We start from the raw sequence: 16,870 nt of genomic DNA on the forward strand, positions 1-16,870 counted from the left end.
ATAAGTGATAACATATTGTATCTGTCTTTCTCTGTGTGACCTATTTCACTAGACATAATAAGCGTAATATTCTCCACATCCATCCATGATACTGCAAGTGGCAGCATTTCTTTTTTATGGCTGAGTAATATTTCATGGCATATATATATCATATCTTTATCCGTTCATCTGTTGATGGGCACTTGGGTTGCTTCCATATCTTGACAATTATAAATAGTGCTGCTATGAACATTGGGGTGCATGTATGTTTTTGAATTAGTGTTTTCATTTTTTCCAGATACATGCCCATGAATGGAATTGCTAGAACATATGGTAGTTCTGTTTTTAGTTTTTTAAGGATTGTCCATTGAGTCCCACAGTGGCTGCACCAATTTATATTCCCACCAACAGAACACCATTACATTTTGTAGTCTTTGTTTAATTTAATCCTCATGTAATTTTGATCTGATAATGAACTAATACAGTTCATTTTGAAAATAACATACTAACAAGGTAAGGAATTTATTTTATTGATAACTTCAATGTATCCCCACGCAGTTATGTCAGTTTATAACAAAATATTTCTTATACAATTTTTAAAATCAGAATTTGTATTTAGGGCATCCTGGACATCAAATAAATTTTGTTTTCTATAAAAAAAACATAAAAATACCATAACAATGACAAAACATATGGTGGGAGGGGGTTACATTTTTAAAGATATTATTAGTGAAAACTTTAAAATATTGTATATATATTAAAAGATGGAATTGTGTTCTGGAAAGGAGGGAGGGTTAAGGTTTTTTAATACAAAGTTCTCTTGTCAATGAAATTACCCCAAATATGGTTATTTTACCTATTTGCTGCCTCACCCTTCCCTCATAGAAAACTCAGCTTTAGTTTAAAGAGATATTAATTATGAATATCACACAATGCTGGATGCTTCATGATAACCTATATACGAGTTCAGTGTCTGCCCCAGGCAGTGTGGAGAGAGGTGAACAAACACAGCTAACTTTTGAGATATTAGATAAAACATTAATGTCAATAGCCAGACAAGCTAACACATATCCATTTATTCAAACACTGATCATGACTTTATATTGGGAATGCCAGTAAGCTGCCCATTAACAGGAACTACCAGCAACATGATGAATGAAGAGGGGACTCACAGAAACAACATCTTTAGATAGAAAGTCTGGAGTTAGAGAGCTGCTGCAGACAGGAGAATGCAGCAGATGCAGGAAGGGAAGGCTGGACCTAGATGTGAGCTAATCAGTAAAATGCATCCTGTTCAAATGCAGAGTCTCAGGCAGTATGGGGTGGGGGTCTCAAAATCTGCATTTAAAAGTCTGCCTTTTAACATGAAGACACTGGGTACATGGTGCAGCCTGGAGCTACATGGTAATACAAAGTCAGGAACTATAATTCAGATCTGAGACTTCTGCTATCCCCGTCATAAAGAGAACAAAAAAGACAATGAAAATTTAACAAGGAAAGGACTGAATTTTTATCAATTGATAAGAGATTGGTAAAGTTAGAGCCCACTAGCTCATATTAATAACTAGAAATTTGATGAAAAATAAATGAGAATGTCCACAAAGCATCAAACATCCTTAATTACAAAACACTTCGTGCTGCACTTAGGCAAGGGGGCAGGTTCTGGGTTTCAAATACTGATCAATGTGAACACTGCTTTCTATAACAGGATTGAACCTTAGGGCCTAGATGCCTCATTTCAGCACCCAGGACTGTTGTTAATATACATCTTCAGGTTGTACGTGAACCAGGAGGACAGTGAGGCAGAAACAGCTTTCCTCTCAAAAAATGTGCACAGGTTAAGGGGACAACATATTTTCTGCTGATAAATGCAGCAGATTCAGACTGCTCTCCCCTCAAGCAGAATGAAATGCCCATAGACGAGAAACTGAACTCCGGGCTTCCCACCACCAGCCCCTCCCAGCCTCCCGTGCAAGTCCGAGGTCGTATTTGCTCTTTTGAGGACACACTGTCAAGTGATAAGGGACTGACTAGTCAGCCAGTCACTTTCAACGCAATCCAGTGTTGGTCTGATTTTTCCCCACCAAATAATGGCTGATTTTAATTACACTGGGTTACTTAACACATTCTGTAGGAGAATAGAACTCCTAGCTTGCTATTCTTTATTGAGTCTCTTCTTGATTTTGGCAAGGAATCTGTCAATAATTCCCTCAATTATACAAAGCTTGTTTTTAAGGTAAATTGAAGCATAAATGTTTCATAAACACAAGCTGGTCTGAGCCGATCAGAAGAGAAAGAGAGAACTACCCCCACCCAATCCACCAAGGCTGTGGGGTGGTGATAAACCTCCTCTCTATCCTGCTTCCTTCCAGCAAATTAGTCTGTAAATTTAGATTTCCATGTAGCCAGTGATCCCTGAATGCCCCAGCTTGCGAAGCCACATGAAGAGCCGGGGCCAGATGGGAGGAGAGCTTTCATTTATATCCAAGTGGGCTGTTTGGATCTGAACATCCCAGATGAAAAGGAGCTGAGATAAAGCAAGCAGAAGACTTGGAGTGAGGAGCAAAGTGCCCCTCTGGGTAGGGGTGAGGAGTGTGTGGCAGCTGGATCTGGTATCTTCCTAGAGAAATTACTCAATGGAATCTGTTCCTGCCAGCATGGAAGCAGAGGTCAGCTCAGGGTCTCAGTCAGTGATTGAATACTAAGAATGCTTTTCCTCTCAATTGTGGGCTACACAGGACATGAAGAATCAGTGAGTAAAAATCAGGTGGTGTCAACAAACTTTGCTGTCTGATGGTATCAATCATTGATAAATGTTTCTGGGGAACACTGAGAACCCAACAGTGGTCACAGGAAGCTTGCTGGGTAATGTGAACTGTGCATGGCTAGTCAGAGCAGGCTGGGAACGGGCTCTAAGAGACAGAAGGTTCCAGCAGATGGCTCGATTCAACCCTGAGATTTCTACTGCCAGCATATTTTTCCACCCAGAACTTTAGCACGTGACTGTTAAACTTTAATGTGAGGCTGTCGCAATTGCCTTCCCCCTTTCCCTCCCAGTGTCCAGTCATTTTCAGAGAACTATTCCTGATAAGGTTTCTATGATCCCCAGTAGAGTTCAAGGTAGGTCAAGCATTTTAGCAATAAAATTATTTTCTTTGAGGGCAGGGTGGAGTTCACAAAGAACACTTTGTTACTCCAAATCTTCTTTGAAGAGAGCCTTCGAAAACTGAAAGTCTAGCACCCTTTAAAAATCTTCCTAGCCTGTGCAATTTTCATCAGCCTTTTCTATGGTAAGAGCAACCCTGTAGCTGATATGAGTTGGGGAGTGATCATGGGCTGAAAAAGCAGGTTGCTTTCCTGAAAGAGAGAGATATATATATATATATAAATGGAAACAGTTTCTTTTTTATGGTATGATGTATTTTATCTTTGCTCTTTAAAATCCCATCCCAGTGAGCAATGGCTATGGTAGATAAAATGAGGTGTCTTTCTGACTCAATTTCAAGTTATAACAAAAGAAGTGATGAAGGATAGTGAAGCTAGCTTTGAAGACTAGCCAAAGCCATTTGGTCTCTCTTTTTCCCTTAAAACACTGGGGATGTATACTTCTTGGATCTCACAGGAGAGAAGGGAAGGCTTCCTGGAATAAGGCCATTTAAAGGTAGCAAAGGTCAAAGGTGTGAATAACAGAGTGGTCTTTCATAAGACTTTGGGGAAAATGCACTTGAAAGAATTTTCTTGAGATTGAGCAGCTGAATTTAAAATGACATCTTTCACAGAAAAGTAAAAAATAAAATCCTTAAACATTGTGGGGTATAATGAGTATCACACAGGATACAAAGACTGAGAATGAATACCATGTATTGCTTGGTTACGGTGTGTTAAAATCTTGGTCCTGCTGGAAATGCCTGCCAAGCTAGGCTTCTTACCATGTAACCCTAGATTTCTTCATTGTAGAAGGCAGCCAATTATTTTTTCTAACTTTTTATGATTATAAAATACACATTTCTTATAGACTCTGACTCATGTAGAAGAATAAAAGGATAGTCAAAGTCACCCATAATCCTATCTCCCAGAGATAATTACTATTGAACCTTTGAGATATGTGTGTGTGTGTGTGTGTATATATATATACACATAAATATATACTTTTTTTCCCTAGCATTTTGTCTTTTTTGCTTCCTTTGGATAGGTCATACTATTCACATGATCCTATATCCCTTTTTTTTCAACTAACATAAACAATTTCCCATTTTACTATAATTAATCAAAAACATAGTATCAATGGCTATATTAATATATTATACAATGCCACAATTTGTGAAAGTATCCTCCTTTTATTAGGGAAAATTAACAATCTTGAGTACCTACTTGTGTGCCAGACATTTTACATATTTTTATCATAATTTTGGGAAGCTGGCATCTCTATTTTGCAGACAAGAAAACCCAGGTTCAGAGAAGTTAAGTAACCTAATAAAGGCAACATAACTCATAAGGGTAATGAGCTGCAATTAGGCCTCAAATTAGAAATGAGATCTCAAGTTAGAGCCCAAATGTTTTTTTCCTACCCAATACTGCCTCCTAATTGGTTTAGGAGTAGCTGAAGATACCGGTCCCATCATTTCATGGCAAATAGATGGGGAAACAGTGGAAACAGTGGCTGACTTTATTTTTTTTGGCTCCAAAATCACTGCAGATGGTGATTGCAGCCATGAAATTAAAAGATACTTACTCCTTGGAAAGAAAGTTATGACCAACCTAGACAGCATATTAAAAAGCAGAGACATTACTTTGTCAACAAAGGTCTGTTTAGTCAAGGCTATGGTTTTTCCAGTAGTCATGTATGGATGTGAGAGTTGGACCATAAAGAAAGCTGAGTGCCAAAGAATTGATGCTTTTGAACTGTGGTGTTGGAGAAGACTCTTGAGAGTCCCTTGGACTGCAAGGAGATCCACCCAGTCCATCCTAAAGGAGATCACTCCTGCGTGTTCATTGGAAGGACTGATACTGAAGCTGAAACTCCAATACTGTGGCCACCTGATGTGAAGAGCTGACTCATTTGAAAAGACCCTGATGCTGGGAAAGATTGAGGGCAGGAGGAGAAGGGGACGACAGAAGATAATATGGTTGGATGGCATCACTGACTCAATGGACATGGGTTTGGGTAGACTCTGGCAGTTGGTGATGGATAGGGAGGCCTGGCATGCTGCGGTTCATGGGGTCACAAAGAGTCTGACACGACTAAGCAACTGAACTGAACTGAATTGAAGATGCATTGGTGGTGGTGGTTTAGTCGCTAAGTTGTGTCAGACTCTTGCAACCCCACAGACTGTAGCCCACCAGGCTCCTCTGTCCATGGGATTTTCCAAGAAAGGAATATTGGAGTGGTTTGCCATTTTCTTCTCCAGGGATTGAACTCAGGTCTTCTGCATTGCAGGCAGTCTCTTGAATTGCAAGCAGATTCTTTACCAACTGAGCCACCAGGGAAGCCCCTGAAGATACACTGGTCCTTAACAAAATTTGGAAGTTTGTCTTTCAATAGGTTCCCAATATTCTCCTTCTGGGACTTTCCTCGATGCAACCTCTCATCAAATCAAATCTTTTAGTACCTACTTTCCTTGGCCCAGAAAGTGTCCAAATACTGAGGGAGGAGAAAGCAGATGGTGACGACACTCAGCTTCTCATCCTTCCCCTCTCTGGGGATTAGCTGCAGCCTAGGTCCCCCAACCCAATGCCTGAGTGCGCTGCCTTTGGACTGACTCTTAGAACTCTGACAAGGGCTTAGAGAGGTCAGGCTTTTTTGAAAATCCAGTATCTTTGGGGTATGGGTATGAGACAAGGATAGGGAGAAAGAGAAAGCCTAAATCACATTTAACATCAAGGAAAACTGTCCGTGCACGGACAGCTATATGACTGTAGCTCAAAGTATTACTAAAGATAAACAGAAACAAATACTTAAGAATCTGGTTTGGTTATATGAAAATAAAATGAGAGTCATTTATATAGATTAATTACTATTTGTGCAATTTTCTATGGGGCACTATAATTACACATATTAAATATGTGCCAGATTTATTTGATATAATAGTTAACAAGGCTGCCTACTGTTATCTTATATTAAAAAAAGCAGAAAACTGAGTTTATATATCTTATAAGATAGACATATTAAAATGTGAGTTTGAGCAACCTCCAGGAGATAGTGAAAGCCAGGAAAGCCTGGTATGCTGCAGTCCACGGTGTCACAAAAAGTTGGACACAACCGAGCGACTGAACAACAAAGGCATACTAAGGAGGGCAAGACTCTGAATGTGGATAAGAAAACTGATTGTGACTGGGAAATCTGGGGATGCAGATTTACCAAAAGTGTGATCTGAGGTGACTTCGCCTCTTAAGAGCCTCAGTTTCCTCACCTACAAAAATGGTGACATGCTTCCTACCTGCAAGGGCTACTGGCAAAGATCATGAGTCAAAAGACACGCTCCTCCATTTTGCATGCTGCAGAGATAGGACACTGCCCATTACAGGTTGTCTGCATTCAGGTACTCGGTGACAAGTATCTTCATGACTCTCTAGCCTCCTTATGAGTCTGGCACTGTAAAAGATGCTATAGATCTGGTGGTGAATGATACTGGTGACACTGGCAGGCTCTCGGCTCTTATGGAGCTTATATCGCAAAGTGGGAAGACTGACAGAATTCACAGATGTCAATCAAATGCTACAGACATTAGTAACGCCCTCTGTTAAATTCTGTAAATTATAAATCATCCAGAACATCAAGGCAAAATTTTACTGACAAAATTAAAAATGTGAGTCACATACCTGCCATCCATCTCGAATCTTCTGATTGAAGATTCCATATTCATATCGGATGCCATAGCCATAGGCTGCAAGCCCCAGAGTTGCCATGGAATCCAGGAAGCAGGCTAAATTAAACCGAGCACAAGCAAAAGACAGAATTATCAAGGTAAGTAAAAATTTGTCTTTCTCTAAAAAACAAGGCAGCCACAAAACATTTTTCTATGAGAAACCATATTTATATTTTAAAGCACAGAGACTGCTGCACAGTAAGTATTAATTTTTTAAAGTCACATTTTCCCCAATTATAATAAAATAAATACCATAGAAAAGTTAGAAAATACAAAAATGCATAAAGAAGAAAACAAACATCATTTATTATCTCACTATCTAGAAACTACTACTGCGTTCATGTTGGCATTCCATTTGAGAATAGCTAAGGAAAGCTAAGCTAAGCAAAGAGTCGGACACGACTGAGCGACTGAATTGAACTGAACTGAAGGAAACTGGTCTGTGTTAGCCATGTCTTTTATTGTGCCTGTCCCTAGCACTGCCCTTTCTAGGGAACCTGTCTCCATGCCCCCTTGCTTGAAAAGACATGTATAATTTTTACATGTGACCTGTCTGACCGACTGGGACATCTGTGGCAGACTCTCTTTCTGGCTGACGGAATTCCAGTGTTGTTCACATACCAGGTTATGCTTCAGGGAGGCTGGACCTGGAAGTGAATATTGCTTGACTAAACTTCTAGGCTAATCATGGTAATTCTATGTCCTTCACCAGTTTTGGTTTTGGCCTGAGCATACGATGAATCATTCTATCCAATGAGAGCTGCTAGGAGGTCTGCTGGGTACAGTTAAAGATTCTCCTTACTGCTGCTGTCTTTTTTCCATAAAAAGTCAAAAGAACCACAGAGATGCAGAGTCCTGACTGAACTGTGCTGCTGAATAAATAAACCTTGGAATGGCCAACCTCTAGAGTTGTTTTGTGATAATACACGGCCTTGTTGGCTGAATTTTTTTAAAATTTATTTTCGTTTTGGTTCTGTGTTGCTGCACTCAGGCTTTCTCTAGCTGTGGTAAGCAGGGGCTACTCTCTAGCTGTAGTGCACAAGGCTTCTCATTGCAGTGGCTTCTCTTGTGGCACAAGGGTCCTAGAGTGCAGGCTCAGTAGTTGTGCACAGGCTTGGCTGCCTCATGCTGCATAGGATCTTCCCGGACCAGGAATCAAACCTGTGTCCCTTGCATTGGCAGGCAAATTCCTAACCACTGGACCACCAGGGAAGTCCAGGATGCATATTTTTAATTTAATGGTATTGGTATTATATTTTTAATATTTTCCTCTATATTTGTTGAAAAATAATTTCTGGATTAAAAACTCAAACTGAATCCATACAAAAAAGGATATTCATTAATTAAATCGAACCAATACTATAACAAGTGTATCACTGCCTACTAGTCAATCAAAAAGCAAAATGTCCAATGCACAAAAGGATAACACAATGGCTAAACAATTTCAGTCCTACCACACAAGTATGTGAATTGAGCAGTTGGGAACAGTGAAGTGAAGGGCCCACTGTGGAAACCCTTCAGGGCACAGGAAGCATCTGGTTAGCTTTGGGGTTTGAAGCAATGTCTCTAAACTTTTTAAGCAATGTCTATTTTGTTCAAGTTCCTTTCTCTACTGTCTGTCTGTCTGTCTTGCTTGCTTGCTAAGTCGCTTCAGTCGTGTCTGACTTTGTGCGACCCCATAGATAGCAGCCCACCAGGCTCCCCCATCCCTGGGATTCTCCAGGCAAGAACACTGGAGTGGGTTGCCATTTCCTTCTCCAATGCATGAAAGTGAAAAATGAAAGTGAAGTTGCTCAGTCGTGTCTCTTAGCGACCTCACGGATTGCAGCCCACCAGGCTCCTCCGTCCATGGGATTTTCCAGGCAAGAGTACTGGAGTGGGGTGCCATCGCCTTCTCTGACTGTCTGTCTAGAACTGGTCGAACCACAGTGCAGAGCCAAAAACAAATACATCTACTACTAGGTCACACCTTGCACTTCTCCTATACAGTCTGCTGGTTCTATAGGAATAGTCGTGTTTGGCATCTGAGAAGGTGTCAATAGCCAGACAACACAGCACATTCACGATGTCGCTTACCAGCAAGCCTCCCAAGACCACCATTGCCAAGCCCAGCATCTTCTTCAATTTCTTCTAACTCCTCCATATCCAATCCAAGCTGGGGATGAAAGGAAAACAACACTGAACGTGGATACAAACAAGCCACTTCAGAGAGAGCAGTCATGTCCTAAAGCTCTGGGTTGGGCATCCAGGTTCATCTGTGAACTCAATCCTTCCAGGTCCCTCCATGCTAGAACTGACATCAGATAACCCCTGCAGATGCTGGTGACTGAAGATGCAGACTGTCTGTGAGGGCACAGCAGCAGGCTGCAGAAGAGTATGGGCTCTAAATATCCATTACGACTCTGTTATTTATTAGTTACATGACCATGGGCAAGGTACTAAATCTCACTATGACTTTTATCTCCTGCTTAAAAACGAGGACATGGGAGCAGTCCAGTGGTTAAGACTCCATGCTTCTATTGCCGGGGGCCCCGGTTCCATCTTTGGTGGGGGAACCAAGATCCTACAAACTGTTCCATACAACCAAAAGAAAAATAATAAAACTAAAAAAAAAGTTAAAATGAGGATAATAGTATCTATTGGAGAAGGAAATAGCAACCCACTCTAGTATTTTGGCCTGGGAAATTCCATGGACGGAGCCTGGCGGGCTGCAGTCCCCGGGGTCTCAAAGAGTTGGACACGACTTAGCAACTAAAATAAAACAATGACAATAGCATCTATTTCATTTAGGACTGTGAATTAAATGAGATTATACAAACAAAGCACTCAGAATGATTCCTGGGTAGATACTCCTCAATAAATATTGGCTATTACTGTTTCTTAAAGTTATTTTTTTGTTGTCAGGGTAAAAGCTCAGAGATAGTCTAGTACCAAGTCCACACTAACTGGACTAAATTTGAAAATTACAGAAAGATATGAGGTCAGATTCTCTGGGATGGACTAAAGTTCATCTTTTCATGACCACAACGTATTTACTCACTGAGGTCAAAGGTTGTTAACCCAAAACCAGTTAGTGAGTCACTGCCTGTAAGATCTGGGGCCAGACAGCAGTCAGGGAAACCTCAGTCCTGTGGTCCAGCTGGGATGGGCCTAAAATCCTCTACTTCTCTCTGGGGGTAGATAACAGACTGTAAGGGAACAGTCGCAGGGGAGATAAATTAGGAGTTTGGGATTAACATATGCACACTCTACTATATATAAAATAGGTAAACATCAAGGACCTGCTGTATAGCACAGGGAACTCTACTCAATATCTTGTAATAGCCTATAATGGAAAAGAATATAAAAAGGGGGAGACAGAGGATGAGATGATTAGATGGCATCATTGACTCAATGGACGTGAGTTTGAGCAAGCTCCGGGTGTTGGTGATGGCCAGGTAAGCCAGGTGTGCTGCAGTCCATGGGGTCGCAAAGAGTTGGACATGACTGAGCAACTGAACTGAATATCTGTCACTATGCTGTACACTTGAAACTAACACAATATTGTAAATTAACTATATGCAATTAAAAAAAGAAAGAACGAGAGAGACTGTGAGAGGCAGAGGAGCATCTATAAACTTCGGGATGGATGGAACTGGTTGACAGTCAGCTCTCTGTCCTCAAGTGTTAGAACCAACACAAGCCAGAGGCCACTAGCAGCAGTATGGACTCATATCAAAATTGTGTAGTCCTAGAGATCATTTTGGACTGCTCATCTTACCATGAGGAAACTGATGGTCAGATAAATTAAAATATTTGTCCTCTGCTGACTAGATAATAATCTAGCCCATGCCTGGCTAATGATGGTCCTTTGTGAAATGATTGCATTCTTATCTGAAAGTGATACAATCCATGAAATTAGATATTGTTTTACATGGAAACATACACATTTAAAAATGCATGCTTAAAGTGGATGTCCCAGTTGCCATGGGGCTGGTTACCAATTTGAATTCCTATCTTTATATCAAAAGTTGCTTTCTGGTACAAGTCTTGATAACTGTATCTTTTAAAGAGTTCAAAAATGGATCTGCCTCTGTTCATTGTTAAAAGGGCTTTCAAATTTGCTCCCGGTTCACTAGAGTACTGGGGTCCCTGTGACGCCAACTGCTAATACTAGTGCTTAGGATTTGTAACACTCTTAAACATTCGAGTCTAGAGTAGGCTATACTCCTTGAGCAAGGAGTCACTTCATCCCACCTGGTTCGATTCTGGTCCAAAGGAAGTATATTTTTTCAGCTGATATCAAGGGAAGCAAAGAAAACGGAAGCAGAGAGGAGCTGCAATTTTTCTTTGACACAGAATGCTCTGCTAAACCCACATGAAGGAAACCAGCCCTAGTGACAAGCAACTGTCCACACAGGGAACAACAACCCCATGCCAGGACAAAAGCAATTTAAACAGTCTCTCATCTAGAGTGCATCTTTGCAAATACACATTCCTCCCATCAACCACATCAGAAAGGTTAATGACTATTTTTGGTATGAATATACTTGAAGGTCAGGAGAGGACCAGTTAAATATGTTCATGCAAACAAATTAGCACATCAGGTTCAAGACCTCAAGCTTCTTGTTTAAAGAGGAAGTGTATTTTTACATCTCATGAAGCAATGGAGAAAGTATGACAACAGAATTTTAAAAGCTTATTAATTTCAGATAATGTCTTGATATACAAGTAACAGTCAAATTTTGATCATTTTTAAAAAGTAGATAGGAGTCCAAAGAAAAGCTTGTGATTCTGACAACAGGGACTCAAGTACTTTTTAAAGGCTGTTCAGATGCAAATTTCTAAAATGCAATTTGTTGTGGAATGCTGTCAAAAACTGATTGCAGAACAAAATTCTCATGGGGCAAACCAAGTTCTTTAACTGTGTTCCCTAACTGTGTTCCTCTTAAACCATAGATCAGTAGTACTATAGTGTACATTTCTAATAGTTTGAAACAGCCATGTCTACAGAAACAATTTTTCATCTTTTTTCTTTCTTTTTCTTAGGGGGGATGCTCTCTCCCCAAGGTTCCTGAGTTGCACTTGAAATTTAAAGGGAGAGAATGAGAGAAATACAGAGATAACGTACCTGGTAGATGGCCTCATCACAGGCATTCTGCAGGCCAAGGTTGATCATGGTGTTCTGTAATGTTCGGCCCATGTAAAATTCCAAAGAGAGGTAATAAACCCTCTGAAACAAAGAAAAATGATGTCATGTGAACAGCTAAGAGGCCAACCTTACTTGTCAACATAAAAACACAAGGTAAGCAATGAAAAACAAATAGGCAGGACTACTTTAACTCAGGTTCAAACGAGACGCCTATAGATGCATGAAAGGCTAAAGAAAAGCACTACTGATAAAATGGAAAACCCATCTTATATCCTGGTTTTGGTAACACCTAAGCTGAGCGCCGAAGAATCGATGCTTCTGAACTGTGGTGTTGGAGAAGACTCTTGAGAGACCATTGGACTGCAAGGAGATCCAACCAGTCCATTCTAAAGGAGATCAGCCCTGGGTGTTCTTTGGAAGGAATGATGCTAAAACTGAAACTCCAGTACTTTGGCCACCTCATGTGAAGAGCTGACTCATTGGAAAAGACTCTGATGCTGGGAGGGGTTGGGGGCAGGAGGAGAAGGGGATGACAGTGGATGAGATGGCTGGATGGCATCACCGACTCGATGGACGTGAGTCGGAGTGAACTCACTCAAATTGGTGATAGACAGGGAGGCCTGGCGTGCTGCGATTCATGGGGTCGCAAAGAGTCAGACACAACTGAGCGACTGAACTGAATTGAAATATCTTTTTACTCCCAGGGAGGGGGGTGAAAAAAAAAAGCAAACTCATCCAACCAAGCAGATTCAATGTTTTGTGAGTTTTTTCTTCTGATTCACAAGCCTCATGAAAAAGTGTATGTTTTGGGTAAACAGCGGTCAGAATGACATAGCTCATCATTCATCTGTAAAATGTTTCTAGGATGATGGTCAGGTGGGTTTGGCTGTGAGTACCTCAAGTCATCCAAGAAACACGAAGATTAACTCCTTTCAGACACACCCACTGGCTACAAAGTAGTCCTTAACTGTTAGTGCAAGTAATATTATAATTAAATATTTTAGGATTAAAATTACCCTAGAAAGTCTATGAATTGACAATAGTTTCTTCTGAATAACAAGTTTATTGGTGTTTATTCTTGGTGAAATGGGACACTTCTCTATCAGCTTAGAAACTATTTGCCTTTGACATGGTAAAAGCCAGGTAAATACGATCGGAGTTGAAAGTGAAAGGTGCAAAGCTCAGACATTACTAAAACCCTTTAAAATATAAGTGCTGCTGCTGCTGCTAAGTCGCTTCAGTTGTGTCTGACTCTGTGTGACCCCATGGACTGCAGCCCACCAGGCTTCTCCGTCCATGGGATTCTCCAGGCAAGAACACTGGAGTGGGTTGCCATTTCCTTCTCCAATGCATGAAAGTGAAAAGTGAAAGTGAAGTCACTCAGTCGTGTCCGACTCTTAGCGACCCCGTGGACTGCAGCCTACCAGGCTCCTCCATCCATGGGATTTTCCAGGCAAGAGTACTGGAGTGGGGTGCCATTGCCTTCTCCAAAATATAAGTACAGTTTACTAATTTAAAAAAGGATCATTAACTTTATCACCCTCTTAAAAAGGATTTGGTCAGCAGAAAATACTAAAAAAATATGAATACATTTCAATATAAGGAATGCTTATTATAATATTAAACTCATTAGTTACACATATATACTTAAAATGTTATAAGAAAATGTCAATTTAGAAATCTCAGTTTTCCTGTTTTCATTTTATGAAGCAATTGAATTCGAAGTCGCCCATGGAGAGTCAATATGTCATTTAATACTATTTTCCAGAGCACATCATTATTACTTTTATCCAAGTTGCTTGAATATCTATAATGCTATCATTAGGGCTCTTATTCATTTATTAGATACCTTTGTGAGTTAGGAAAAGCAGACAGATGCAGGCCAAAGAGGTGCAAGTTGCCACTCACCCCCATGACTGGTGTCCTGGTACCACTTAGAAAAAGGAAGAGTTTCTCAAGCCACAGACACCCATTTATGTAATCAGGGCAATTATTTTCATTCTTCTCTGTGTGCATTTTCATGATCTTTATAATAAAACCACTATGTATGGCGTTTTTACTTTTTGGTGATCTAGAAAAAGCTTGCTTATAAACACAGTATATATACATATCAAGCACTTGCAATTGTGAGGTCATAGCCCCAGGAATCGGAGAAGGCAATGGCACCCCACTCCAGTACTCTTGCCTGGAGAATCCCATGGGTGGAGGAGCCTGGTAGGCTGCAGTCCATGCGGTCGCTAAGAGTCGGGCACGACTGAGTGACTTCACTTTCACTTTTCACTTTCCTGCATTGGAGAAGGAAATGGCAACCCACTCCAGTGTTCTTGCCTGGAGAATCCTAGGGACAGAGGAGCCTGGTGGGCTGCCTTCTATGGGGTCGCACAGAGTCAGACACGACTGATGCGACTTAGCAGCAGCAGCCCCAGGAATAATGACTACATCTGTGTTAATTTTCTTTCTCTCCCTCTTAAGAATTCTAAATTAGCATCAATTTAAGAGTTTTTCAGATATTTCAAGCTCTTCCTAAAAAAAAAAAAAAAAGTTGCTGCTTAAAATAAAGTATTTTAAATAAAATAAATTGGAGAAACTTGTTGCATGACAGGTTTTCCAAAGACATGAATTAAAGGTGATTTCCTATTTTCCTATAAATAAATTTTTGGGGGTGGGATTGCACCTTATTTTGGGGATACAGAAGACCTTAAAAAAATTGATCTCCCTCATCCTCTTAGTTAGTGATCTCTAAACACTTAAAACATGCTTCTGGTAGTAAAATATTTGAGCATTGCCTATATATGGTATAGATTATATACATGCACTACTATTATTAATATCTTATGTATATTTTACAAAAAATAGAAATTTTCAAAAGGCTTATAAAGATAAAATAAGAGGACAAAACAGTATGTAATATTTTAAAAATAATTTAAAAATTTCCTAGCATTAATTAGAAGCCCTGGTAGTTCTGGGAAGGTGTAGAGAAAAGACAACAACACAATTGAGCCTTGCAGGGCAGGTGATAACTGGGCAGAGACACCTGGTGGGAATGCCATTCCGAGGGAGAGGTGCAGTGTTGGCAGAGACCTGGAAGTGGGGAGATCAGGGCATGGATGGGGATGGCAAATCGGGTTGGTGGGAGAACATGGTAAGTCCCAGAGGGTTATGGGAAATAACCTCCCCTGGGCTGTGATGGGCCTTCAGTGCTAGATTAAGAGGACTGTGCCAGGTGACCAGAGCCAGTGCTATAGATCTGAGCAGAGGGCAAGGGGTGTCACTTTAGGAGGTTTAATCAGATTATAATGCATAGAACGAGATGGGATTGTAAAGTCAAATGCCTTCAGGAGCCAGGCTGAGAAGATAAATGCATAAAGGCTGTCCCGAAAAACAATGAGGAGTAGTGGGCAGAGCTGGTTGGACATGTCCTGCCCAAAGGCATGGAAAATAAGATTGCTTAAAGATGTCTAACAGACCAAACAAAATACGTCTGCTAGCCATTTATTCAGCTGCATGCTGCCAAGTTTAACCACTTCTGGGAAGCAATCACTTGGAAATCTACTTCTTGGGAGAGCAGAGATCAGGGCCTCAATTAGGCAGAGAAGAGAGAATGGAGGAGAGTGGGTGATTTCAAGGCAAACTGCAGAAATCAACAGAATCTGGTGAATTGCTGAATGGGGAATACACGAGGAAGTCAAAGGTGAAAGTAGAGTTTTGTGTCTGGATGACCCGTCAGGATGACAATGCCATTAACATTAGAAACACAAGAGTGGGCGGGATTTGGAGGGATGATGATTCTGAGTTTTTAACACGCTGTGTTTGAGGGAATAAGGGGAGATCTAGTTATGGTCACCAAGCACTTATAAATGTAGGAATGGAGTCTGAAAAGGAATTGAGACTAGAGATCCAGACGTGATCCAGATGTGGGATTCATCTGCAGTTGCCAGGCAGAAAGGGAGGTGGGAGAGAAGCTTGGACACACCTATTGGCTCCACTCTGTGCTAAGGGCTGGGACCTTTGATTAACAAGTGTGGAACGGATCTTGTTCACTTGTAATACTATCAGAATACCTGGCTTAAATGCTTGTCCAGTGCAGAAACTTTCAAGAGGAGAAAACTATGAAGTACCAGTTAAGTCACTGGAGAAGAAACATACAAGGCGAGCGTGTGTTCTACGGCACTAAATGCTTTGGAAATGTATGTGTGTGTCAGGGGAGGCGGGAGTTCTAAAACACGGCTCATCATCTCACACTCCAGCTTAAAAACCTAAAGAACAATTTTTAATGTAAGGTGCAGTCTTTTCTATGCAAATTGACAATTCAGTAAACATATGCCTTTGCAAAGAGTCAGACACGACTGAGCGACTGAATTGAATTTAAATATACGCATACATAAAGTGTTTTCTAAGGATATATTTTGGGGCTTCCAAGGTGGCACTAACGGTATAGAATCTGCCTGCCAGTGCACCAGACCGCAGGAGTCGTGGGGTTCAATCCCCGGGTCAGGGAGATCTCGTGAGGAAGGAAATGGCAACCCACTCTAGTATTCTTGCAGGGAGAATCCCATAAACAGAGGAGCCTGGAAGGCTGCAGTCTGCCGGGTCTAAAAGAGTCTGACACCACTGACCGCAGTGCAGCAGCAAGAAAATATTTTACCAGTTGCTACCTTCCGGTAGAGGCCTAGGCGTCAGGGCTGAGGAAGTTACTTTCCATTTGAAAGTTTCATTAGAGCTGCAATTTCTCACTCAAGAATTTTTTGTTGAGCGGCTCTTTGAGCACTTGGAATATGGACTATTCTTTTTCATGCTTTCTGTGCTAAAACAATTTGTAATAAATGTTTGGGCCACTGTCTCCAGGATTTACCCATTTTTCACCCTTTCCAATACACTCCCTCACCCTTACTGG

At 40.9% G+C, this 16,870-nt stretch overlaps 1 protein-coding gene across 3 annotated transcripts in view; it reads right to left on the reverse strand.

Moving 5' to 3' along the window:
• The window catches only part of PYGL (glycogen phosphorylase L), a 57,183-nt gene that overhangs the window by 36,312 nt on the left and 4,001 nt on the right, over positions 1-16,870 (reverse strand). For all 3 annotated transcript variants that reach the window (XM_061430960.1, XM_061430961.1, XM_061430959.1), the window contains exons 2-4: positions 11,956-12,057; positions 8,922-9,000; positions 6,799-6,902 (exon numbers count right to left, since the gene is read on the reverse strand). In XM_061430960.1, the coding sequence (XP_061286944.1) occupies positions 6,799-6,902; positions 8,922-9,000; positions 11,956-12,057 (285 nt within the window). The remainder of the gene's footprint in view (positions 1-6,798; positions 6,903-8,921; positions 9,001-11,955; positions 12,058-16,870) is intronic.

Source organism: Bos javanicus, chromosome 10 (genome assembly GCF_032452875.1).
Source record: "Bos javanicus breed banteng chromosome 10, ARS-OSU_banteng_1.0, whole genome shotgun sequence".
NCBI classification, from domain to species: Eukaryota; Metazoa; Chordata; class Mammalia; order Artiodactyla; family Bovidae; genus Bos; species Bos javanicus.